The sequence below is a fragment of the Stegodyphus dumicola genome, chromosome 12, assembly GCF_044657685.1.
Source record: "Stegodyphus dumicola isolate Sdum_Otavi_A_Nest chromosome 12, ASM4465768v1".
Taxonomy (NCBI): domain Eukaryota; kingdom Metazoa; phylum Arthropoda; class Arachnida; order Araneae; family Eresidae; genus Stegodyphus; species Stegodyphus dumicola.
In genome coordinates this window covers 65,823,526-65,849,866 of record NC_140779.1, presented here as the reverse complement: position 1 = coordinate 65,849,866, position 26,341 = coordinate 65,823,526, and the positions used below count along the sequence as shown (strand labels likewise).

The 26,341-nt window shown below is 31.9% G+C and overlaps 1 protein-coding gene across 3 annotated transcripts in view; it reads right to left on the bottom strand.

The window, feature by feature from the left end:
- LOC118189812 (protein disulfide-isomerase A5) overlaps window positions 1–26,341 on the bottom strand; it is a 135,680-nt gene that overhangs the window by 5,122 nt on the left and 104,217 nt on the right. For 2 of the 3 annotated variants that reach the window (XM_085806506.1, XM_085806507.1), the window contains exons 24-29: window positions 25,723–25,851; window positions 21,260–21,446; window positions 16,679–16,746; window positions 1,210–1,291; window positions 664–676; window positions 453–559 (exon numbers count right to left, since the gene is read on the bottom strand). In XM_085806506.1, coding sequence (XP_085662632.1) covers window positions 463–559; window positions 664–676; window positions 1,210–1,291; window positions 16,679–16,746; window positions 21,260–21,446; window positions 25,723–25,851 — 576 coding nt within the window. In that variant the 3' untranslated portion in view covers window positions 453–462. The remainder of the gene's footprint in view (window positions 1–452; window positions 560–663; window positions 677–1,209; window positions 1,292–16,678; window positions 16,747–21,259; window positions 21,447–25,722; window positions 25,852–26,341) is intronic. The other variant, XR_015038229.1, reaches the window with a different exon arrangement.

Here is a 26,341-nt window from a genome sequence, read left to right as displayed (position 1 = left end):
TTCATTATTGCAACATATCACTAAAAAGAGAAAACTACAATTAATTAATCTTTTGGTAATTTGAGTTGTTTAAAAAATTAAAATTCAAAATCTTAATTATTCATATTGTATCCAAGATAATTTAACCCTACTTACAGCTATGCATATGCATATATATCCTCACATATAAAATACTATAATACTAGGATAAATATGATGCATAGTTGCATATGTACTACAAAGTCACATAAACAAGAAAAATAACTGTAACTAAATGTGCAACAAATGTTTCTATACCTTGTAAATTTAATAAAACTTTTTCAGCTAAATAGAGTTACAATATGCAATAAAAGTCACATGGAACTAAACTACTGAATAATTTTTACATATGTTAGACATCTATTATGCATTTTGTAACTACTGCATACATCTCTTAATATTTAAATGATATACAGAATTTACTCTTTACTTACATGTATAATTTCATAACTCTTCTCTACCCACTGTTTGGCTTAGAACAAATCTTACAATATCTTCAGCACTTCGTCCTTGTTCATATTCCTTGACCAAATTGCCATTTCTAAATTGAATAAACATAAAAAGCAAATTCGGTATAATTTTAAAAGCAGGTGTATTAAAAGTTTTTTAATTTCATTATAAAAGTAAAATTTAAAATATACTCACTTAAAATAAATCACTGAAAAGAAAAAAAATAATAATTAATATAAAAAATATTACAAAATATTAAAGTAAAATCTTATTACAAATTCAAATTAATTTGAAATTTAAATTTATTGAGTTAAATTTTAAATTACTATGAATTCAAATTAATTTGAAATATAATATCAGAAATAAATACTACAACGCAGACACTCACAAAAAAAAAAAAAAAAAAAAAGAGAGAGAGAGAAAGAAAGAATGAATAGGGGGAAAACTAAAGGTTTTTTACTCGAAAGACTTAATTATGAAACAATAATTCACTCAAAATGTATAAAGAAAATCATTTTATCATTTTAAACAACACAGAACTTATTTTTAGGCTAAAAAGTTACACAATTTTAAAATAAAACATAAGAAACCTTGCAAACATATTAAACATAACACTTATGCATACATTTAAAAAGTCTTGAAGAAATTGAAATACTTACTAAACACGTAAATAATTTAAACAGTTCACAATGTAAAAATCAACATATTACACTTTATAGTGACATATAGCTCACAACTTACCAGTGGGAAAAGCTCTGACTGAATATTTATTAGATAAAGAGTGTTCTACAGTACTGTCAACAGCTGCCAAAATGCAATCCACCTTTATCCATAAAAGAAAAATTTAGATATTTATTTTGTATTTATTTAATATTAAAGTATTTTTAATGCATGCAAAATGCTTGGGAAATAGTCTACATGCTTCACTTTGTCAAATACAGATCCTACATATAAACATCTGATCACAAAATTTGTTAAAATGAGAGAGAGAACTTTATGAAAAGCTTAACGGTCACGAGAATTCTATAAAATTTAAATTTAACTTTTCATATGTTCTTTAAAGTAAAATTTCGAATTAGAAAAACATTTAATATGTTTTGATTAGTTTAAAAATTAAACATAAACAAAAAAACTTACATTTATTGTATAAAATGCAAAACTATATGATAAACTTTGGAAGATGATAATTAATTACATCCTTTGTCAAAAAAGTTCCAGGACAAAGGTCGTAAAAAACAGAACATTGCATTTACCAAAAAATGATTATAACTGCTTTCAAAGTAGTCCCCCTTTCAAAGTATGCCCTATACACAATTGCCAATGTTTCTAGAGGTCTTGGAAGCAAGCAGGGAAATCTTCAACTGCGATGGTTGCAAGCTCATTTGTCATAATTTGTCACAAGCTCATTGCCATTCTCTATCCAATAGTGCAGCGGAAATTCTTCGTCTTTCCTCTTTCTGTTCATCTGTTAGTGAGTGGGGGACAATTCTTAAGTTTTGGTTTCCCTAAATATTCATGTAAAATCTTATGACACACATCATGATTCAAATTGAGTTCTTCTGATATCATATGCACAGTTACACGACAGGTGTGCAATAACAGCCTTACATGCTCCACGTTGCTACAAACAGGCGACCAGCTCCGGGATTGCCTTGCACTGAATCTCTGCCTTCCCAAAGCCTTTCATGCCACGATTTTTTTAAAGTACTTCACCTGCATATACTTGTTCAATCATGTTCTATGTTTCATGCTTTATCATGCTCGACATTTTACTAGGGGTTTATCACAGAGCTTAACGTTCACTCTTTGCTCACAATCAGCATCCATTATGTCAGCTTAACGAATGTGACAACCATCCAAACAGTGTGTTGCTAAACACAGTCCTGCTCCCTAGTAAGTTTTTCCAAACACATGGCCAAGGTTATGTCAAGTAAGAATACAGTAAACATAAAAACAACATTTGTTCCTTTTTAGTACTGCAAACTCAGAAATTTAAAAAAAAAAAAAAAAAAAACTTCCTGGAACTTTCTGACAAAGGATGTATTTAACACTGAATAAACCAAAATTCCTCATTATAACTGGAATTGGCCTCCTTATTTTTTAAAAAAATGTCTAACAAGTGTACCTTTACAAATTTAGCATATAAAGATATAATTATAAATAATGTATATTTTCCTCTATAAGTACCATATACTTTTCCAGAGAATTCTTCCTACACTAGCATTAGTTCATTATTTGCATAAAATTATGCTTCTTAATTTTAAAATCTTTGTAAAGTATCAAGTAATCTAAGATGAATGTTTAAGTCAATAAAGAATGCAGCCCAGTTTCTCATATACTCTGCTTATGCGTGTATACATAAGGTGATTCACTAAAATAATTATTCTTAAATTATTGCATATATTTTACATGCTTCATAGAAGAGAAATCAAGTACCTGTTGGATGATACCAGAAATCAGAAGTCTGCCAACTCTCATGTAGTAATATTTTTTCCCTCAGAGGGCTTAAAATTCCGTGTTTTTAAATTTTAAAAGAAATTTTAAAAAAGAATCATGTTGGCATTCTCAAACTATTTCTGAATAATCTTAATGACAATCATGTACAAGTTTCTCCCGATTTATGAAAATTTGCATTACATCTTTGCATTTACCTTCATTCATACGTTTTCAAATTTATAAAAGAAAATCATGCAATTCTGACAGAATGCCAGCGGCTGAGCGCTAATGTCACTGAACACTGGTAGTTCGGTCTGAAGTTCAAAAATCCAGTGAACAGGCTGGCTGTATGGCCGTTGTCATAGTCTTCCCTATATATAACATGTATATGAGACAGTTTCCCTTAGAAAGTCCTCCACAAAGGCATCTCTTCCCTGAGGCAGATAGCGTTAGAGGCTTTGCGATCTCTACATATAATAGAGACTGTCTCTGTCTGTGTGTGTCTTTCGTTCGTGCTGCGCGTAAGCTAATATACCCAGGGCTAAGGCTAAGAAATTTGGTACATAGACAAGAGCCAGTGCACCTCGAAGCGATTTTTTAAAAATTCTAATCAGTTTTTTTTTTTTTTTTTTTTTTTTTTTTTTTTTTTTTTTTTATGAAATCACATCACTTTGAATAGTTTCATTCTTTTAGAAATGTGTTTGTTCCATCTTTTCGGTAGATAGGTGGCGCTCTTGATGCGCGCCGATGAAAAATATTCTCACTTGACGCTTGAACTTGAAGAATGACGCATGTCATACCTTTTTGATGCTTGATTATGTTTTCATGGCCGCTATAGGCGGAAGTAATATACTATATCATTAAGTTTATCGTTAATAAATGTTATTTCTATGTTCTGTGAAATCTTGAAGTTTTGATTTGAAATTCTAATGCTCTCCCAACCTGTTTCCTGAAAACGAAATCAACTTGAGAAATTATGACTCATGAAGACATACCACATACATTTTTTTTTTTTTTGGTGTCTGAAACCCGCGAAAAGGGGAATTACCTTTTGAAAGGTAAGAATTTTGATTTATTTGTTCTTGGTATCGATCTTTGAAAACGAAACATAATGGATGATTTAGCAAAAGAGAAAAACAAACGTGATTTTGTACTTATTAAAGTTACTACACTTCTAAATAAACTTAAGAAATTATTATCGGAAGAATTAAGTAAAGAACATCTAGAAGATCTAAATTCATCATATGAATTGTTAATTGAATACCATGAGAAACTTAAAAGTGTTGACTCAAAGATCGATGCTCTCATAATTGATGAAAAAGAATATGATAACGAACTACTTGTATGTGAAGAGTATGATGAAAAAATTATAATGTTTAAAGCTAAGATTGTTAGTAAAGTAAAGAAAATTAACAGTAATAAAGTTGTTGAAAGAAGTATAATTACAACTAGTAATGGTATTAGTAGTACTCTGAATGGTAATAATGTTGTTACAAGTAGTGCTTCAGTAAAGTTATCTAAATTAAATATTGAAAAATTTGCTGGTGATCCCAGTAAATAGCTCGAATTTTTTAATTCGTATGATAATGCTATTCATTCTAATACAAGTTTATCTAAAATAGATAAGTTTACATATTTGAAAAGTTTATTATCTGGTTCAGCATATAATTGTGTTTCTGGTTATGCTTTATCTGAAGAAAATTATGATCTATGCATTAAAAGTTTAGAAGAGAGGTTTGGTCGTAAAGATGTTATTATATCAAAATTCATGCAGATGTTGTTACATTTAGAACCAGTTAAAAGTTCTTCAAATGTTTTTGAGTTAAGAAAGCTCTATGATCAGTTACAAATCTGCGTTAGAAATTTAAGTAGTTTAGATGTTACTAACGGTTCATACAGACAGTTATTGAACCCAATAATTCTTAAATTGTTACCTGAAGATTTAGCTCTTGAATTCCATAGAAAAAGAACATCTAACCAAAATATAGAAGTAAGTGAATTAAGATTTCATTAAAATCGAAACTGAATGCTGAGAAGCAAGTATTTTGATTAATAGCTCAAAAGGTAATAAATACACAGGGGTTAATCCTAAACAAGGGTTCAAAAATTATAAAGTCAAATCACAAGCTTCTGCTTTTAACACATCCGTAAAAATGTTTTGCATATTCTGCAAATCAAACGAACATACATCTGCCGGATGTTTGAAATTTTCCGACGAACAAAAACAAAACAAATTAAAACGGGAAGGTCGCTGTTACAGATGCTTTCTAAAACATTTGTCATCGAATTGTCGGTCAAAAATACAACCATGCGAAAATTGTAACGAGAAAAATCATAATAAACTTTTCTGCCATTTGAAATCGAAAGAAATGGAAGATGTTAAATCCGTAGATACACAAAATAAAACTTTAGTATCTACTTCCAACTGTAACACTCTAAAACCTGAAAATAGTGTGCTTTTACAAACATGTTCTGTTATTGCTCAAAGCAAAAATAAATCGAGAATTGTAAGATTATTAATTGATTCAGGTAGTGAATGAAACTTCATCACCCAAAAGTTAGCACACGATTTAGAATTGCAAGTCATTAGAAAGGAATCTCTAACAATTTATTCGTTTGGAAATCAGCGCGGTAACTCGCAAGAATTTGATGTATATAGTCTAAAAATAAAAAATAAAAACGACGATCGCTGCCTTGTTGTAGAAGCTATTGGGATAGAATTAATATCATCAGTAGAATTCCAGGCACCATCAACAAGTCAAAGCATTAAAGAATTTATGACTAAAAAGGGTTTGGAACTTCGGATACAAGTCCCGTTAATGAGAACATAAATATTCTGCTTGGCACGGAGCATTTCTGGTATATATAAACAGGAAGTAATTCAATGATAAATGATGGCTTGTTTATAGTACCGACGACATTTGGATACACAGTGATGGGTAAGGTAAAAAATAATAATAAAGGAAATAAAGCGTTGTTTTTATCTACCGTTGAAGGAAACACATTTGATTTGCAGTCATTTTGGAAATTGGATTCGATAGGAATTGAAAATGAAAACAAAACATTTTCGGAAACTGATTTGGATACTATTAAGCATTTTAACGACAGTTTAAAATTTAATAACGGCAGGTACGAAACAAAACTCTTTTGGAAGGACAATAAATCACAACTCGCTGATAATTTTTTCGTTGCTAAACAACGATTTCTAGGACTAAAGCATAAATTAAAGGGAAATGATTTCCTATATAATGAATATGATAATATAATTAGAGAACAAGTTGAAAGGGGGATTTTTGAACAATGTAAGTTTGTTGAAAATGAACCTAACTGTTATTATATGCTTCATAGGCCCGTTATACGTGAAGGAAAAGTAACAACAAGAATAAGAATAGTTTATGATGTCTCCTCTAAGTCTGACGGAGCTAAATCGTTAAATGAATGTTTGATATCAGGCCCTAATTTAAATCCTAACCTGTTGGATATAATTTTAAAATTTCGTGTACATAAAGTTGCATTTTGTGCAGAGAGGGCTTTTCACCAAATTCAAATTGATGGTGAAGATAGAAATTTTTTAAGGTTCTTGTGGTTTGATCATTCTTATGACGATAGTGACAATAGTTTAGGCTTTAAGGTTTTCCGAATGGGCCGAGTGCCGTTTGGAATGACAACAAATCCGTTTATTTTGTCCGCCACTATCAAACATCATATTAAGGGTTATGAAAAGAAATATAGCAAAGCTGTTGACATGTTAAATAAGTCCTTATATGTTGATGACCTTATCCATGGAGCAGACTCCGTTGAAGAAGTTTTCTCATTATCAACTGATGCAGTTAAAATTCTTCAAGACACTGGTATGAACTTAAGAAAATTTGAATCAAATTCCGTATCTTTAAAAAATTATTGGCAAGATATTGGTTTAATTAATAAGGAAGATAAGTTGGATAAGAAAACGTTAAAGGTGCTGGGAATAATTTGGGATTTGGATGAGGACACATTGAAATTAGATGTACAAGAACTTTTACAACCAGTTGACTGGAAGCACGTTACGAAGCGAAAGGTATTACAGATTGTGGCAAAAATTTATGACCCCGTTGGCTTCATTGCACCTTTTGTTATCAGAATAAAATTCTTATTACAAGAGTTATGGGAATTGGGTATTGATTGGGACACAATTTTGCCCAGCTATTTGAGTGAAAAATTTAAAACTTGGTACTTTGAAATTGAAGTTATTCTCAACTTGTATATTCCTAGAAAATACATATTAAATGATGAATGTGTAAATTTCGATAAAATAGAGCTTTTTGTCTTTTGTGACGCAAGCCTCAAGGGATATGGAACTATTGCATATTTTCGTGATCCTGATTCTTGCTGTACGTCTTTTGTTCTTTCAAAGAGCCGTGTATCCCCACTTAAAAAATTAACCTTGCCTCGTTTAGAACTTATGGGAGCCATTATTGCCGCAAGAATAGTTAAATATTTAAGGAAATTATTTAATATCCAAGAAGATAATGTATTTTGTTTTAGTGACTCTAAAATTGTTCTTCACTGGATCAGGGATGTTGTATCACCTTCGCAATGGAAATACTGTAAGGCAAATTACAATCCGGCTGACATAGTTTCACATAGTGTGGAAAAGAGAAAAATTTACCTTCATCATCTTTTGATCCTTTGATCGAGCCTATAGTCGAAGAGGTACAGGTAGAACAGCGTCAAACTACTATATGTTCTGTTATTAGCCAAGAGGCTGAATTTGAATGGACATCCAGGTTTTCATCCTGGAAAAAATTGAAACGCGTAACTGCATGGTGTTTAAGATTCTGCCACAATATTAAACCTACATCTTTAAAACTCATGGGTTTTTTAACAGTTCAAGAATTGGATAAGGCAAGCAATTTGATTTTTAAAATCATGCAAAATTCCGAATTTAGAGAAGAAATTAGACTTTTGAAAGCAGGGAAGGAATTGAATCTCAGCAGTAAAATCCTGAAATTAAATCCTTTTCTTGAGATTTTCTTGAGAGAAGAAATCCTTAGAGTCGGTGGTAGACTCTGTAACTCGAATCTTTCAGAAAATACAAAGTATTCAATCATTCTTCCCAAAAGTCACCATGAATTGATAGTCAACCACTTTCACGAAGTGAACCTTCATGGAGGAGCCACATTAACATTATCTGCTCTGCGACAGAAATATTGGATCGTTAATGGCCGAGAAATTGTAAGAAAAATAATTTGGAAATGTATAAAATGTTTTAAAAATCGAACAAGCACATCCAGTCAGATAATGGGTGACCTACCCGCTTCTCGCGTATTGCCGGATAGAACATTCTCGAATACAGGACTAGATTTTGCAAGCCCCTTTTTAATTAAAGCTAGGAAAGGAAGAGGGGGAACAAGATATAAATGTTATGTTTGCCTTTACATATACTTCACCACAAAGGCCATTCACCTAGAAGTAGTCAGTGATCTAACAACTGAAGCATTCCTAGCATCTCTGGAAAGATTTGTGTCGCACAGAGGAAAACCCCCAAAAAAAATCTTTTCAGATAGAGGAACCAACTTTGTTGGGGCTGATCGAGAATTAAGAAGATACATAGCTACACTTTCCTCTGAGGAAGCATTTCAAAACTACCTGAGCGGTCAAAATATTCAATGGATCTTCAATCCTCCTGCTGCCCCTCACTTCGGAGGCCTTTGGGAGGCTGGAGTGAAACAAATGAAGATTCACTTAAAGCAGACTATTGGGACCCAAGTTCTGATATACGAAGAATTTCACACCTTAATTACACAGATCGAGGCATGTTTGAATTCAAGGCCAATAGTTTCCATCTCATCTGACCCTGAAGATTTTAATCCTTTAACACCTGGACATTTCCTAATTGGGACTACATTAACAGCAATTCCTGAACCTGATCTTACAAATAATAAGCTAACCCCTGCTGAAAGATGGAAATTGACACAGCAAATTTTCCAGAGCTTTTGGAAACGTTGGTCTAGAGATTATCTTTCACAATTACAAGGGCGTACCAAATGGTTGAGGGATAAACCAAATTTAGCCCTCAATGACTTAGTCTTGATAAAGGACGAAAATTTGCCTCCATTAAAGTGGCGACTTGGCGAGTAATTGAACTACAACCTGGTGTTGATGGAAAAGTTCGTGTTGTGAAACTAAAAACTTTATTGGGCAAAATGAAGCGTCCTATACATAAACTTTCCCACTTACCATTGAGTGAATAAGACTCTAAAAAAAAACATTAATTGCATATTCATAATTTGTGTCTTTACTGTTATTAATTCAATTTTTTTTTTTTTTTTTTTTTTTTTTTTTTTTTTTTTTTTTAGATTCAGTGAATGGACCACAATTGTGGAATTATGGTAATTTAGCAGTTTCATTATTTTGTTTTCCTTCTAGAGATTGTAAGTATGTTTTATTTGTAAAATTTTGTGCTAAATTTAATGTTGTTATTCAATTTAAATTTGTCATTATGCATTTTTATTTTATATGATACTGTTGAATGTTTGGGAAAATTGTTTGAATCTAAAATTGAAGATCTATAATAATGTTGTAATGAACCAATGTTCATCGGGGCGGAGTATGTTCCGTCTTTTCGGTAGATAGGTGGCGCTCTTGATGCATGCCGATGAAAAATATTCTCACTTGACACTTGAACTTGAAGAATGACGCATGTCATACCTTTTTGATGCTTGATTATGTTTTCATGGCCGCTATAGGCGGAAGTAATATACTATATCATTAAGTTTATCGTTAATAAATGTTATTTCTATGTTCTGTGAAATCTTGAAGTTTTGATTTGAAATTCTAATGCTCTCCCAACCTGTTTCCTGAAAACGAAATCAACTTTAGAAATTATGACTCATGAAAGACACCATACATACAGTGGTTTTGGCAACAGCTTTTCATTCAATGCTTTGTATACTGGACTGCTGACTATTGAAAATATGAGATAAAATGTTGCTTATTTTCTTTTGATTTTTGGACATACAACATGCACATCGCCATCTTTTTATTCTGATGTGCATGTGTCTCACGACGAACACCAAAAAGAATTTCCTTTTTATTCTCTCTCTTTATTAGTTAATGGAAAAGAGGTTTGCATATTTTGAATTACGTCATCCACAAGGCACAATTTTGATAGGTTATTCCTTTCTGATGATAGTTTCATTCCTTTAGAAATGTGGAACAGTTTTTAATTCATTGTGCAACAGTGCAACAGTTTTTAATTCATTGCTTTGGATAATGGACTGCTGACTGTTTTCTCTTGAAAATATGAGATTTATTGCTTATTTCATTGTGGTTTTAATTATGCAGTCAAAAGTCTTTCAACCGGATGTCCATAATCCGAAATGATCTATAATCCGGACCTCAAAGCTACAAACTTTCTGTGCATGCATAAACGCATAATGCATTTATGCATGCGCATAATACATTTATGCATGCACATTTAATGTATAAAGGATGGTATAAGCTAAGCTAAAATTATCTAATTATCTATTTCAGTTAATGTTGCAGATTGCGTTGTTCCTTAACCTTCGAATTGAATCCGGCTTATTATTTTTTGCAGACTGTTAGAGCAATTTTATAAAAGTAAGCTTGAACTTTTGATTATGTCAAAAAGAATTTCTGATTTTGGAGCTGTGAAAGGATCTACAAAGCGAAAGCATGTTTCGATGTCCATCAAACAAAAAGTGGAATTGCTGCAAAAAATGGATAAAGGCATATCCTTTGTTTCTCTAACTATTCCGAAATCTGTTTATAAATTTCACGCTGCTCTGCCGGGGGGGGGGGCACGTCGCGGCACGCAATGAACTGGAAGTTGATCTGTCAGCACTATCCTTATCTTCAGGGCAGATGTTTTTATTTTATTCCACTTATAATTCCTTACTAAATGTAGTATTTCATCTCGATGTACTCCGTCTTTGATATGATTTAAATCAAATTCCTCGTCATTATAAATATCAGGAATACACATCAAATAGTTTTCTGGTTGAAATTTTCTAATTTCGACTAAGCGTAATGTATGCTTTACACATGCGTGCGTTGAAAGAAATGTTTAATAAAGTAAGCAAATAAATATTAAGCTTTTTTTTTTTTTTTGTAAATTTTGATACCTTTTAGATCATAATTGCTCTTTATTTCATAAATTACGGTTTCATATTTTTAATTTTATAATTTCTGCATGCGATCTTACCAGATTTAAACTGATGATCTATAATCCGGAAAAACCGATAATCCGGAATCGCCGAAGTCCCGACGAGTCCGGATTAGACTTTTGACTGTATATAATTTTAATCATATAAAAGGTTTTACATGATTTTTTTAGGAAACAAAGTTGTTAACTTCCTTTAAACCATTTGAATTCTTAAGATTTTGCAATGGGAAATTGGTTAATTTATTTATTAGGATAATTATTATTTGTATTAAGGGATATTGCTTATTTCGTTGTAATTTTTTTTATATGTAATATATTTTTATCGAAATTTGTGTTTCATATACCGGGGGGCCATAATTAAACTGACAGTGCTCACAGTGTTCTGTAGCGCGATCTATTTGCGAGAATGACGCCACATTTTGTAGGAAGATTAAACAAGACGGGGAGGAAGGATTCCGCAAAAAAACAAATTAGTTCCAAAAGTCACCGCTAGGGGAATATTTGGTACTGTGTAATAGAAAATAGAGTGTTAACAAATGCAAATCAATATGGAAATTACCTTTTATTTTGCATTCAAATGAGGTTCAATGTGGCTGCCGTTGTTGTGGACCACATATTGCATTCTGTGCCCAGTATGCACAACAGCAGAAAGTAACATGTCTGCAGGAATCTCCCGTACAGTCCTGATATGTTATCCTTCAACGTAGCCAGGTCCTGGACCACTCCTTGATAGACCTAGGACTTAAGGTAACCCCATAGCCAGAAGTCGCATGGGGTAAGATCAGGCAACCGAGGTGGCCATGCAGTTGGAAAGTAGCGGCTAATGACTCTTTCTGTTGTGAATTTCTTTTGTAGCATCTGTTGCACCCGTACAGCAACGTGTGGAGGGGCTCCATCTTGCATGAAAATGATTTCCTCCGGGCATTGTCCTTGCTGAAGTGCCGGAATGACAAAGCTGTTCAAAATGTGGCAATATTTCTCTCCGGTAACAGAACAGGTTTCCGATCCTGTCGGGGTAATGTTCTCATAGAAGAATGGACCTACGATAAATTCCGCTGTGAACTCACACCAAACAGTTACCTTTGGTGAATGTAAGGGAATTGCTATGACTGCATGTGGTGATTTGTCATCCCAAATTTAGCAGTTCTGTGTATAAACAGTTCCATTCAGGTAAAAGTGGGCCTCATCTTCCCATAAGATTTTCCACAGTCACGCAACATCCACCTCCATTCTGGTAAGAAATGTGAGAGAAAAAGTCAATCGCTTATCATGGTCGGCGTACAGAAACTCCTGTACACAGCTGATCTTGTACGGATAGAAGTTGATAATCTTTCGTAAGATTTTTCATACCGTACTGTAAGGCATATCCATATTCCGAGCTACTCCACGAGCGCTAGAGGTGGCAGCAATATTGTCTGGTCCTCTGTCGACAATCGCCGTGGCAACTGCTTCGATTGTATCCTGTGGTACAAGTTTTCGTCGTCTGCTTGACTGAACCTTCAGAGAACCTGTTTTCTCAAACGTCGCAACCATTGCTTTTAGCTCATTAACTGACACAGGACCGTTACCTTTACGCATTTTTGTGTGTGTTTTAAAAGCACGAAGAGCGGCTGATGCGTTGCACTGGTTGAGGTAAAAGAATTTGACCAGCAACACACGCTCAACTAAAGAAGGAGACATTGCACATAAACGTTCAATCCGATTGATTCGAAACATAACACATTGCCTTTTAAAACCCAAGCAGCTGGCAATGTGTAAATGGATGTAATGTGAAATTTGAATAAAGAACTTCTTCTTCTGCTAAGCGTATGTGATATTGCAGATCACAAGACTTTATCGGTGTTTATGTAGATTTTACGCTTTTTTAAAAGTGTTGCCATATTGCACTTGAACTAAGTAAAAAAAATGTGCATAATAAAAGGTAATTTTATTCTGTATTAATTTGCATTTGTTAACACTCTATTTTCTATTACACAGCGCAAAATATTCCCCTAGTGGTGACTTTTGGAACTAATTTGTTTTTTTGCGGAATCCTTCGTCCCCCGTCTTGTTTAATCTTCCTACAAAATGTGGCATCATTCTCGCAAATAGATCGCACTACAGAACACTGTGAGCACTGTCAGTTTAATTATGGCCACCCGGTATATGTGTGTGTGTGTATATATATATATATATATATACACACACACACATATATATATATATAAAGCTGTTCTGCAGAGTAAAATTCTGTGCAGTTTTTAAATTTGATGTTTGATGTTTCCTTTATTTACTTTTCTGGCACATTTTAAAGCCAGACGAAGGCTGGCTGCGTAGTAGCTACTAATTACATAAACCAAACCAAACCATATGATTCTCACTTTTACAGAGGAACGTAAAAACATGAAAAAAAAGTAAGCAAAATATGATTCATTATGAAAACCAGTTTTTGCAGGATGTTTTGATTGTCTGCAACAAACGGAGTAATAAAAAAAGACAGTTCAATCTAAACTGTCAAGTACACTCATTTTTCAAGCCTTTCATTTCAGGCAGAGCAGATTTGATTTTAACACATTTTAAAAAGATTTGATTTTAACACTAGAACAGGTGGGCACAGAAACTATAAACATGACAGATGCAAACATGATCCCCTGTCTCCTATATTCATTACTCTAATCTCCCGCATCTTTCATTAAATAATCTTCATCAAGACAAGATATCATTGTAGCGTAAGCACTACTATAATATATAATCTGTCATGGTTTTTGACTATTTTTCTTCTTATTAAGTATATAATACTGCAAACCTTAAACAGTGCAATAAAACCCATATAAAGTGTCTGTAAATGTGTTGGAATTACTTCCAAGAAACAGATAAAGCTCACAATATTTCAAGGAAACACAGATTGCTTAGTATGTACTACAGATTATTTTAATATTGTTGCATGCCTACGGGTTCGTAACAGCACAATTCCGATAAAAGAAGTTAATAAAATTTATTCTTATCACAAGAAATATAACAAAATGCTGGGTTTTTCCTCAAAGATATTCGTACAAAATCCCACAATATAATCAACAGTTCTATTTTAAACTACTAAAACGTTAAATAGAACGCAATCCAAAGTCCAGAGAAGGCTAATCTGATTAAAATTACAGCAGCTAAGTAAACAAGAAGAGCTCACTACTAGCTAGAACAAGAGCTCACTGCTATCACATGTTGGTTTATTTTGGAAGAACAACTGTTTGGAACAATCTTTCTGCTTTGTCACAACAGCCAATCACCATAGATCGCTTTGGGGTTAACACAGGGAAAACTGGTTCCCTATTACAAACAAGCTGATAGAATTCGAAGCTGATACCTGATTGGCTGAAAACGAAACACTTGCAATTTTTTTGGAAAGGAAAAGAAAAGTCGCACGTCTTTCTTTCAATAGTAAACCAGGCAGAAAAATTATCCGAAACAGTTGTTCGTGTGAAACAAACACCATGTGATATGAGCCTTAAGCAACTGAACCGAGAATTTCTCTCCAGCTTTTATAGCTTTTAAAATCGGCCAAGCGAGACAATGCTAGCAATTTCTGGAAAGCGAAAAGCGTAGAATTTTGGTCACAGCTAACACAGCAGTTGATTACATTTATCCGATTTAAATGTAAATTACGAGATTATTTATTAAATGGTCATGCTCCTGTATTTTTACTGTTTTGGTGTAGCTTTCTCTTAAAATAAGTCTTGTGCTGCATTGCACAGGGATATAAAAAAAAATTAATTATAATTCTACTAAAAATAGAAAACTAAATACAAAGTCCGTAACAATATGTTTCCAGGGCACTGTTATAAATATGATCATAATACTATATGCCATACAAATTTTAGGATAGTTATGATGATTTTTATAGTACAGACTTGACTATCATAAAGCAATTATGTCACTTGTGCTTACTTTGCTATTATAAATTGTCATTTTAACACTGCTTTTTTTGTCAAAGTCTGAATCTTTTATATGTGAAGCTTTTTTATTTCTTAATTTTTTACATCAGTTAGATACATGTCTACATTTACAGTATGTTTAATAAAAATGTATAAAACTGACATAGGTGCTAACAGGCATATACGTCATTCTGTAAACAAATGAGGTAAAGTTGTCACATCAAGAAGTACATTATAGTACTATTTACAAATATTTTTACTTCCTTGTATGAAGTAAAGGAAGTATTGTAATCAGGAAAAATTTCTAGTATCATATTTCTACAAAAATATTCATTTCAACCACTCTCGAAATCATTTGAATTATGTTTTTGCATGACGTCTGTACATACACAGACAGAATACTGGACTGTTTTTCCCAAAAAGGATTGCAAAATGGATTCAGAAGAGATTTTTTTTTTTTTTTTTTTTTTTTCTTGACGTCTGTACATACTTATGCATGTATATTGCATAGCTCAAGAACAATTTGCCATAGAATGCTGAAATTTTTTATATGAGACTGCTATAATATGTAGTTGCCTGCCTCCCTTTTTTGTTGCAATCAACTGCACTAATCGTACGATTCCTGGCTCAGCTTAGTTTTTTTATTCTTATATGTTGGTAAATTGTGAATTTTTTTGCTTTAAAAGTGGTTGAATTATATGGTTTTTATGTTTCAGTTAAGGTTTTTATGCCTTTAGTTAATCTGCATGCAATAGTTGCAGTAATTATCAACAATTTAAAAATTTAACTGGTGAGTTAAGCCTAACGAACCACTATTTATTTACATTTAAAAGTCAGTAGGATAGTGAATTAAATCAGTTTCTGCATTTTCAGTGTCATTTTGCTGAGTGGGAACAAAAGTAAACTTTCAGTTTTGTGCGCCGAAAAATCTACCTTCTTGTTCTCAAGCCGAACTGCTTGTTTTTACATAGAATCTCTTACTTTTAATTGTAAAAATTGTTTGTTTACTGTTTAAACTGTATTTGGTGCTTTATGTTTTCCTGTATTTTACAGTTTCTAATGAAGATGTTTTCAGTATTTATGAACTTTTGTTTTGTCGGGAAGTAAGAACTAAATTAATTGAATGAGAAATATACCTCAAATGAAATTCAAGAAAATAAGTTTAAGTGAAATGCAACACAAAATGTGTATAATTTAATAGGCTATACAAAGAAGTCATGTGGAGTCCACATCAGATTTTTTCACTAACATATTCACATCTTTTTATTATATGGTACAGCACATAATGTGCAAGCATTTAAAATCAGTTTAATCTATAGCAAACTATGGATATTCATAATTCATATGAATCTTATCTCTAATAAATTTTATCAATCCCTATTCAAACATCATATTCACTGAAATATATATATAAGTTTGCAAATCCTTATCAAATGTACATTATTCATGAAAATGGTCTAACAATTTATTACAGCATTTACTTGATTAGTGCATATAAATGTGGTATAAATTTTAAAATTCGTGTATTTCAGAATACTTTAAATCATTCTCTGAAAAAATTTTCAATTAGTTTTAAAAAAATAGGAAATTATTTAAAGACTACTATGCATAACATATTTCTTTATTATTAGTAGTATTATGAGATTATTCCCAGATTACAAAACTACAAAACAAAATTGCAGTAATAACAATTTAAACATACCTTTCTTTCTTTTAATTTAGCAGCTGCTCTGGCAAATTCTGGTTTCAAAGCTTTGCAATGTCCACACCCTACAAAATATAATGTTTGATGTGACTATTCTAGCTTGACATATACACACATAGCATATACTTACACAACATTACATTTGTACAAAATAGTTTCCAAAGGTCTATTTTTTAATATTTATAAGAGTATTTTAGAAAAGCAATTCTTAGTAAAATGAGATTTGCACTACATTGCCTCCAACCTGTATAACAACATAAGGTGACTACCTTATGTTGTTATACAGGTTTTCAAACGACTCCTCCACTATGTTTTAAGATAATAACATCCTCAGAATCTCTGAATAGATACCCTTTTTGCATACATTTTTCAAGAAGAGAAATAAGTGTAAGCCATATTACAAAATTCAAGAGAAGTTTCAGCATTGTTGCATCACTTTTAACTAAACATTGTCAAAATCAAAATGGAACAATATGCTGCTGCATTAGTCTGAAGAAGATTCACTTTTTCTTCATTTTTATTCCAATTTTTTATCGCCTTAAAACACAAATGTGTGTTAACAAATGCTGTTTCATTAATTATGTGGCTTCTAGAACCAATTTCATTGTAAAGCATATAATAATAATAATAATAATCCCAACTTTGTCTTTTCTTTCATTCTTATCCTTTCCTAAAGAGGATGATGTTGATTTCCATTCGAATGACTGATGCTTATTCTCTGAATCCTATAAAAGTAATATGTATTGCCTCCTGCAATTGTCTCTACAGAAAAATTTACTTTAAAACACAGTTCTTATAACCATGTGTTAATACATATAATGTGAATGTAGATCATTGATAAAAATGTCCAAGTACTAATCTTTTAGTGCTATTTTCCTTAATACACTGGTTATAATTAATTAAGGAAAAATCATAAAAGTTACAATTACTCTAAAAGTTATGTGTAGAACTTAACTGACTCTCAATATACAACAAGCAAGGTATAAAATAACATGAAAAGAAATTACCAGCAATTATGGTGTTATAGAAATTAGCATACATAATGAACAAGTCAGATGTACGAGTTTGGTATAGGAAAACTACCAGCAATATGGAGAATAATCTCCCCTAGAAGCAATACAACACATATACAAATGAACGATACTGTCAATTATGCAGTCTGTCAGTTCTGTATGAAGTGAGAGCCACTACTCTTGGAAAGCAGTTGCAAGCATGGCAAGGGTCTGAAGAGCAGGACTGAGTACAGCTACACATCTTCTTAAAGCATCCCAAACATGTTCAATAAGATTCAGCTCTGGTGATCAAGCTGACCACTCCATGGGCTAAATAATTTGTTGCTAATAATCATCCATTGTCGTCCTATAGCACGAAATTATCACCTATTGCCTCAGCATAAAGGCACACATAAGCATCAAGGATGTCCTCTCTGTAGGCCTGAGCATTCATGGTTCCATGTGGAAAGACATGGAGGTCTGTGTATCCATCCAAAAAGATATCACCCTAAACAAAAACACTGCTTTCTCCATATGAATCTGATGGATGATAGCAAGTTCCAGGTCCTCTTCAAATCACATAATGCTTACTATCACTTTGGAGGCTAAACCTGGACTCATCCATAAAGAGAACAGCCCTCCATTGATCAGCTGTCTAGTGCACATGTTGATGTGCCCACCTCAAACGTTCCCTTCTATGATGTGCCACGAGCGAGCAACATGCATATGCCTGGTCACCTCACGTACAGACCTCCTTCGTGAAGCCATATCTACGCATGGTTGACATTGACATGAACTTTCCAGTGGCTGCTGCAGCAAGGGTTCAGAGTTGAGGTTTAGTTTGTGCACATGACAACAAATATTGGTCATCAGTACTCGTCGTAGTGGTTGGCCGTTCTTGGCTGAACCTCCTGGATGCCGAATCTGTAATTAGAAATTGCTGCCAAAGTCTGTGAACCACAAAGAGACTCACATTTAGCCATCTGGCTACTTCTGTCTGTCTCTATCCTGCCTCTAGTCTGCCAATAGATCTCCATCGCAGATTTTTGGGGCAAAGGATGTCTAGAGGTCATTGTTACAAATAGGCTATTCCATATTTCTTACCTGGGTATCACAGCGATATTTGTGGGCTTGCTCTGAAACATGCTATTTTATGCTCCTCGCAAATGACATATTTTGATTGCAGATTCCCTAATTTGCATACTGCAGTTTTATTCAGCAATTCTTACCTCACAACATATTCAAATTTTATACAGACAGGCTTATTTTTGAACAAGTTATAGCTATTTTTGTGATTTTGCCTTAATTTTTAGAAATCAATTTAACTTATTTATCCATAATTGTGAACACATATATAAGCTACCCTCTGATGTGTATCTGTGGCACAGGGCCACTCAAAATGCTCGTGACCCCCAAATCCCCTTAAATGGTTTAGTGGTACAGGAAGAGGGGTGGAAGAACTTTGGATTCATTCCCTAGGATGTCCTCTATCAAAATTGGAGAGAATTGCACAGTTAGCGCAGTGGGGCTATACAGCCACTGGTGAAATTCTTCTGTTTTGCTCACTTCTACACGTACCTGTTGGTATGGTGGTAGAGCAGCTGGCTACTGTAGCCTTAGACTGGGTTTGAATCCCAGAGATGGCATGAATGTTTCTGTCTTCGCAGCATAGGGATACTTAAAATACTGTCGAGAAGAAAGTTCTCTCAAGAGGCTGGGAAAAAGGGGTGAGAGACGCTTGGAGGAATTCTCCTTCACAATTGGAATGGAGTTGGTAAATTTATACTTCTACTTATAAGGTAGCCAAGAATTAAGCTAATGCAATGTGCAATCGTTGCCTCTTAAACCATGATAAAATTTGTGAACTTGATCTTATAATAATGTCAGATAAGTGAAATAAGTCACAAAAATGTGAAAATTCATAAAGCTTACATTAGTTATCAAAGATGATAGGTATCCATAAATGGATCATCAGCAATACAATGCCTTAGACACATACAATCTTGATTGTGCTATCACTATATGCATTTGGAGTACTACTAAAATACCTGAAGAAATAATTACACCCGCTTGTCTTAATCAGAGTAAAATATTCAAGGGTAACTAGCCTAAAAAAGGTAGGTCATCATAGAAAACATTTTGAAAGAACCTGTTCAGATTTGAAGCACATATGGAAAAAACTTCAAATGTATTTAACACTGTCTGTTGTGAATCAAACCTTAGGTAAAATTACCAGCATTTCACAACTTGAACCACATGGTCATTGGTGAACCTCAACAAATGGCACTGAAATGTAACTAATTTTCATTAATTATACAAATCAAAATAAGTGAATAATAATATTTCTTGCTGAATTCAAATCTGTAATTAGAATTTTCCAATTAAGCAAAGACACTTTCTGGAGCTTGATTAAATTTATATGCGCCACCCCTTCCCCCCAAAAAAGAGAGAGAGAAATTATTTAAAAATATGTAGATGTATGACTTTAAGCTGTATTTAACTTAAGGACTATCTGTCTGTACTGAGATTCTAATATTTTCTCAGTATGAGAAATTTCCTTACATTCACCCTGTTTAGTGCACATTGCTCCAACAATAATCAGAAATCGCTGTTAGTACAGAAAAAGACTAGCATGTTATCAGATGTATAATAATATTTCATTTTCTAGCAAATACCTTGTATTACATATAAATCATATCAAACATGTTTTGTTTACCAAAATAGATACCATCAAAAGATTAAAGGCCAAGTTCTTAAACTTATCATTATTTAACAAATTACTTATTGAAACTTTTTGTTTAGAGGGCTTTACATTTACAACTTACCTTCTCATTAATTATAAGAGGATGTGATGAATAATAAGTCAACAAACAATTGTAGTGTTGAATTTTATTTAATTACACTGCAGTATATGAATTTAAATGTCTTTGTGAATTTTTGTGTAACATTTAATTTGATGCGTATAACATATACATTATTTTTTATTAACTTTCCTTTAAATTAATTTTAAAAAATAACAAATATTGACAAAATTTTTATTTGAAATGAAATATTTCTACTTGAAACACAATATGAGTTCCTTTTTATTTAATATTACATAATATTAAAAAATCCCCTAAAACAGATAGAATTTATATATTTAACATGATATACTTAAGAATAGAGAGAAAAAAAAGAAAAAAATAATAATAAAATAATAGAAATATTTCTTATAATTAATTTGCTTTACAGTAAAATGGTGCAAATGCTCTACAATGTACAATTTCTTTTAGAAAAAAAAATTGCATTTTTTTGTAAAGAAACAAATAAGATTCATAAGGATTTTAAAGCACAACTGAATAACATTCATATCAATATAATATATCATAAATAAAATGTTGAATGCTACAGATTTACTCAATATGATAAAAATTAAAATATAAATAAGTTTATTTCATGTTCTTATAGCGGGAATAATACTTTAATATCATATGACTTAAAATGTACTTCCATAAACTACAATAAAATATCAAATATCATTTTAATATAAAAATATCATACTTCCTAAAGCATAAAAAAATAATGAATTAAAAACATAATTTCTTACAAGGAGCATAAAACATAACAAGAGCACACTGTTGAGATCTAATCTTTTCTTCAAACTGTTTTTCTTTTAACAAATGCACATGCTGTGCATTAGGTAAATCTGACCACCACTTTTCAGGTGGAGGTGTTGTAGTAGGAGGCGGCATTCCATCTGCAGCAGATTTCATGTACTTCACGAAATCATTTTCCTTAAAGAAAAAAAAAAATTGAGATATATATATATATATTGTTAAACCTTTTAAATAATGCTTGTATGCAATATGGATTGTATAAGCATTACTTATATTACAGTTTCCTCACTTTAAGCTATTATCTCATGCTCTTTCATTTTTCTCTCTCATTATTATTTCCCATCAACAGTTTTGTTTTTGGCAACTGGTTAGAGAAAGTAATCTGTTCCATCATTCAAAACTAAAAAACTAAATTAACTTTTCTTAGGCTCTGTCTAAGTAAGTTAACTTATATTACAGTTTCCTCACTTTAAGCTATTATCTCATGCTCTTTTATTTTTCTCTCTCATTATTATTTCCCATCAACAGTTTTGTTTTTGGCAACTGGTTACAGAAAGTAATCTGTTCCATCATTCAAAACTAAATTAACTTTTCTTAGGCTCTGTCTAAGTAAGTTAACAATGCTTTTCTTAGACAGAGCCTGGTCAATCCACACAGCCCCAGTTAACTATACAACGTATAAACATACGTGTTTTGTACAACATTTAATAAAAAAGCATTTCATTAATTTTGTTATCCTAGAGTTGTGCTTAGTTTTAACATTCAGTTCTTATTTTAATATCTGCACTGTCAGTGTCAGCTCCGAGCTTACAGTTTAAAACCAAATCAGAATATACAGTGTCAGTAAAAGATCTTTTCCTTATTCCAAAAACTGATTGCATGAAAACTATTATAATTAGACAAATATGGTTTCTTGGAAATGGTAACTTTAATAATTCAGTTTTCTTAGAACAGTACTAAGTCAGGAAACTTTAACTTGGGTCCTTTCGTACTTTGGAGGCTGCCAAGTCAGTACCAGTTCTCACTATGAGTTATTCAGCATTTGCGCCGTAACACTTCATATAGCATATGTTACTTTGGCTTATAAAGTATCATTATTATGAGTTAGTATGACGAAGACTCTGTTCTTGATATGTCCTCTGTCTGATTTATGACAAATCTCATCACTCACTGTAGGCCTAAAACTTCTTGAAATATCACCAATATTACAATTTTCTTTAAAATTTTTCATATATTCCTTGCACTCTTAACATTTGGAGGATGTGTATGAAATTTTAAGACACCACTGATGAATACATAGTTTCATAACACCACAAAATATGTTTAGCTTTCTTCTTTCATTGGTGTCATCGCGTTATTAATACTCTTTAGTTTTACCAACTGCATGGAATATATATATTAAAAAAACATAAATATAGAACTACACATAATGAAAATTTAACATGTCTATGTTCTGCAATTATTTTATGTAATTTTTTTGTAATCAAGGAAAGACTTTTATGCTCCCTCTATGTATTAATAAATACATAATTATAAGATCTCAGCTTAGAGTTTAAATGTTAAATCACCTCTGAAACTTAAATTCTCTCCTTAATTAAAATTCTCTAATGACCTAGTACCACTACTATAGATGACAAAGTTCTAAACACATATATTTCTTTACTTTAAATGCTATTTTAGTTCAGAAATTCAGCTCACAATTCTAAAATTACAAACAAGCTTATCATTAAAGAATTTATATTGGTTTCGAATAATTTATCAACTTTCTTATACTTGAACGCATAATTATACTTCCAGCATATTACAGCACCACTGTTTAAACTGTGCCCACATTATCACCAAGTTTTAATTAAGTTTTTTAAGACAAGTTTACGATCTTAATAATAAATGCGTTATTTCTTGCATACAGTTTGTGGATGCCATATTTCAGCAACTGTTTTTAATATAGCCTCAAAAACATTTTCATAGGATTTATGTTTCTATTTTGATTGCAATTTTTCCCATAGCACCTCCAATGCTTTTGTAGGTGTATAATTTCATTTCATGGAGGTTTTCATACATTCAAATGTGAGGTAAAATGCCTATTTCATCACAGAATGATATAGCATGTTCTTCATTTCTTGGTATCTCAAAAACTGTTAAATTTTTTTGGAAAATAAAATATAAAACAGAAATCCAATGAAAGCCTATGACCTATTCAAAGCTCTTCTCATAATGGGCTGATGGTATGTGACCATGATTAGGAGATTAATCTACAAACTTGGTGCTGTTTAAATAAGAGTGAGCCATAAAGCAAAGGAAATATCAGTATAACCTAAAAATGTCAGAGATTACAAACTCAATTAAGTAATTGCTTTTATTATTTGATATTTATTTGTTTTAATATTGGGCCATTTGAAATTATCTACAGTTTTTTCAAATTGAAAGCCCAGTGACCTTGATCAAAGCAGATGTTTAAAGGTTTTTTATGCTCACTGTGAATAATTCTAGCATGTGTTGTGGCATAATTTTCAGTCTAGGGCTAAGAAATGAGAATTCAAAAGTTTATTTTCATCATATTAAGCTCTTTTATTTAAAAAAAAAAGAACAAAATGCTAGTCAGTCTGTTCATAAAGTTCGTGCTATATATGGAAAAAGTGCTATTTTTGATGACACTGTTTGAAAGTGGTTTGAAGAAGTTTAAATTTTGCAATTTCAGCCTCCAAGATGATGCCCCCTCCCTTAACGGCCATCCTCTGGAAACAAGACCCTATTAAAAAAAAAACCTATCGGTGAAAATCCAAGTTATACAGTTCAGAAACTATCAAACAGAACAAATATTCTCCAAAATATACTAGCAGAGTAGAATGCACATGTTCGAGTTTTCATGTGTGATTTTTTGTTTAAAAAAAAAAAGAAAAAAAGAAAGAAACTTGTAAATAAACCTGATAACTTTTTTTAAAAAAAGAATTTTTCAGTAGCTGAGAAATGGCAAAAAGTCACAGAATAAAATTACACTAAGTAAACATGAAAGTTTCATACGTTTTTGCATTGCTTCCTTTGTATTCATCATTTCCAATACTTATTTCAAATAATATTTCAAGGAAATATAAAAAAATTTGTTTCTCAAAAATATAAATAGAACAAGGATTACTTCTGATTACGCTTAACAAACTTTGTTTCTGATGATGCACCTTTAATAAACATAATATAACATTGCAAATTTAAAATAATTTTCAGAGAAATGGGAGTGGTAAACATAATATGGGGGGACCGGAAAGTAATGCCGTTTCTGCGCATGTCGACAACAACATGCTAAGGGCAGAAGTGGAAGCAAATCCATGTCAAACACTCTTATCAACCTTGGTCGACCAACCAAGAACATTTAAAGCAGAATGGAAAAATAAGCAAAGCAGGGTTTGAGTCCCCCATAATCTGTCCGAAAAGAACAAAGCCAGCCTATCCATCACATGCAACGTATTGCTTCACCATACAGAACCGTTTTCTGATTGTTTGATTACTGGAGACAAAAAAGTAAGTCTTATATGATAATCCAAAACTCAAAAGGCAGTTTTAATAGGGGTTACAAAGGGTTTACATCCCAAAAAGGCGCTTCTGAGTGTTTGGTGGAGTATTCGCAGAATTGTTCATTTTTAATTGCAGAAACCCGGACAAACTGTTAATGCAGTCTTTTATTGTGAACAATTGGATGGAGTGAACCAATCTTTAATTGAAAAATATCAATTGTCAACAGAAAAAGCATCATTCTGCAACATGACAATGCAAGACCGCACTGTGCAAGATGAACACTGGAAAAAATTAATGAATTGGGGTGGGAGGTATTGCCATACTCACCCATCATACTCAGCTGATATCGCAGCATTGGATTTCCATTTATTCGGATCCCTACAACATTTTCTTAGTGGCAAAAAATTTGAAAATTTGGATGAGGTCCAAAATGTTCTCTCGAGATATTTTACTCAAAAACCAATTGATTTTTATCAGTCTGGGATTGAAAATCTGCACATTAGATGGCAAAAGGTTTTTGATAACGATGGTGATTATATTATTGATTAAAAATAAAAACTTGTTAAAAATGTATTCGTTTCAATTTAATGTAAGAAAGCGACATTACTTTCCGGTCCCCCTATTATTTCATGTCCTACTCAATTTTCTCATTGAGATTTAAAAAAAAAAAAAATTACAAACCTTACGAATTGTTTTGTTTGTTTATTTCACATTCAATAGAAATCGGACTTGTGATAACAAAATACTGAAATTATGCATTGTTATCCTTCTTCTGATCCAAAAATACCATTTATTAACTTTCATTTTACTAAAGTTATAAAAGTATCTCTTATGCTTTTTATTGATTTTTTAACTAAAAGTTATAAAAATTCTTAAGTTTATCACTCAAAAATATGGCATCTATAAACTGATAAGTTTCAAATATAAAAGTAAATTTATTACTCACAGTTCTACCTCCTTCATAGGGCTTCTCTACTTTATAATAACTAAAGTATCTGAGTGTCGGATAGCCTTTCACATCATGTGCAGAACACACACTACTGTAAGATGTGCAATCAATTGCTGCAAATTCAACCTAAATAAAGTACATAGATTTTATTTTAAAATATAAAAAAACAGCTGATGTATTCCTTTAAAATAAATTTAAAAAAAAATAAAAATATGGTAATGAAATAAGAGAAAAAGATAATAACTTTAAGGGCACTTACATTACGTATGTATCTAAAAATCATTCCTATGGCAAAAAATACTTGAATTTAAAAAAAATTGCATTTAATAGTTCTTAATTAGTTTTGTTTTAGTTTTTGCTGGGTTATTCTGTTTAACTCAAAAAAGCTAAACAAAAATAAAAGCTGCACATAATCAGTTTTCAGTTTTTGAGAAATGTCAAGAATCTAATGATAAATATGAAGACTAAATTTTAAGAAAGATCTGCTTTGCAATAAAAATGAAGCAAATAGGAATTTTTTCTTTTATGAATTTATATATAACTTTCTGTTCTTCTACATAATTTTTTTCTGGGTTTAAACATTTGTCATAATAAACAAATTTTGGGGTACTCTCTT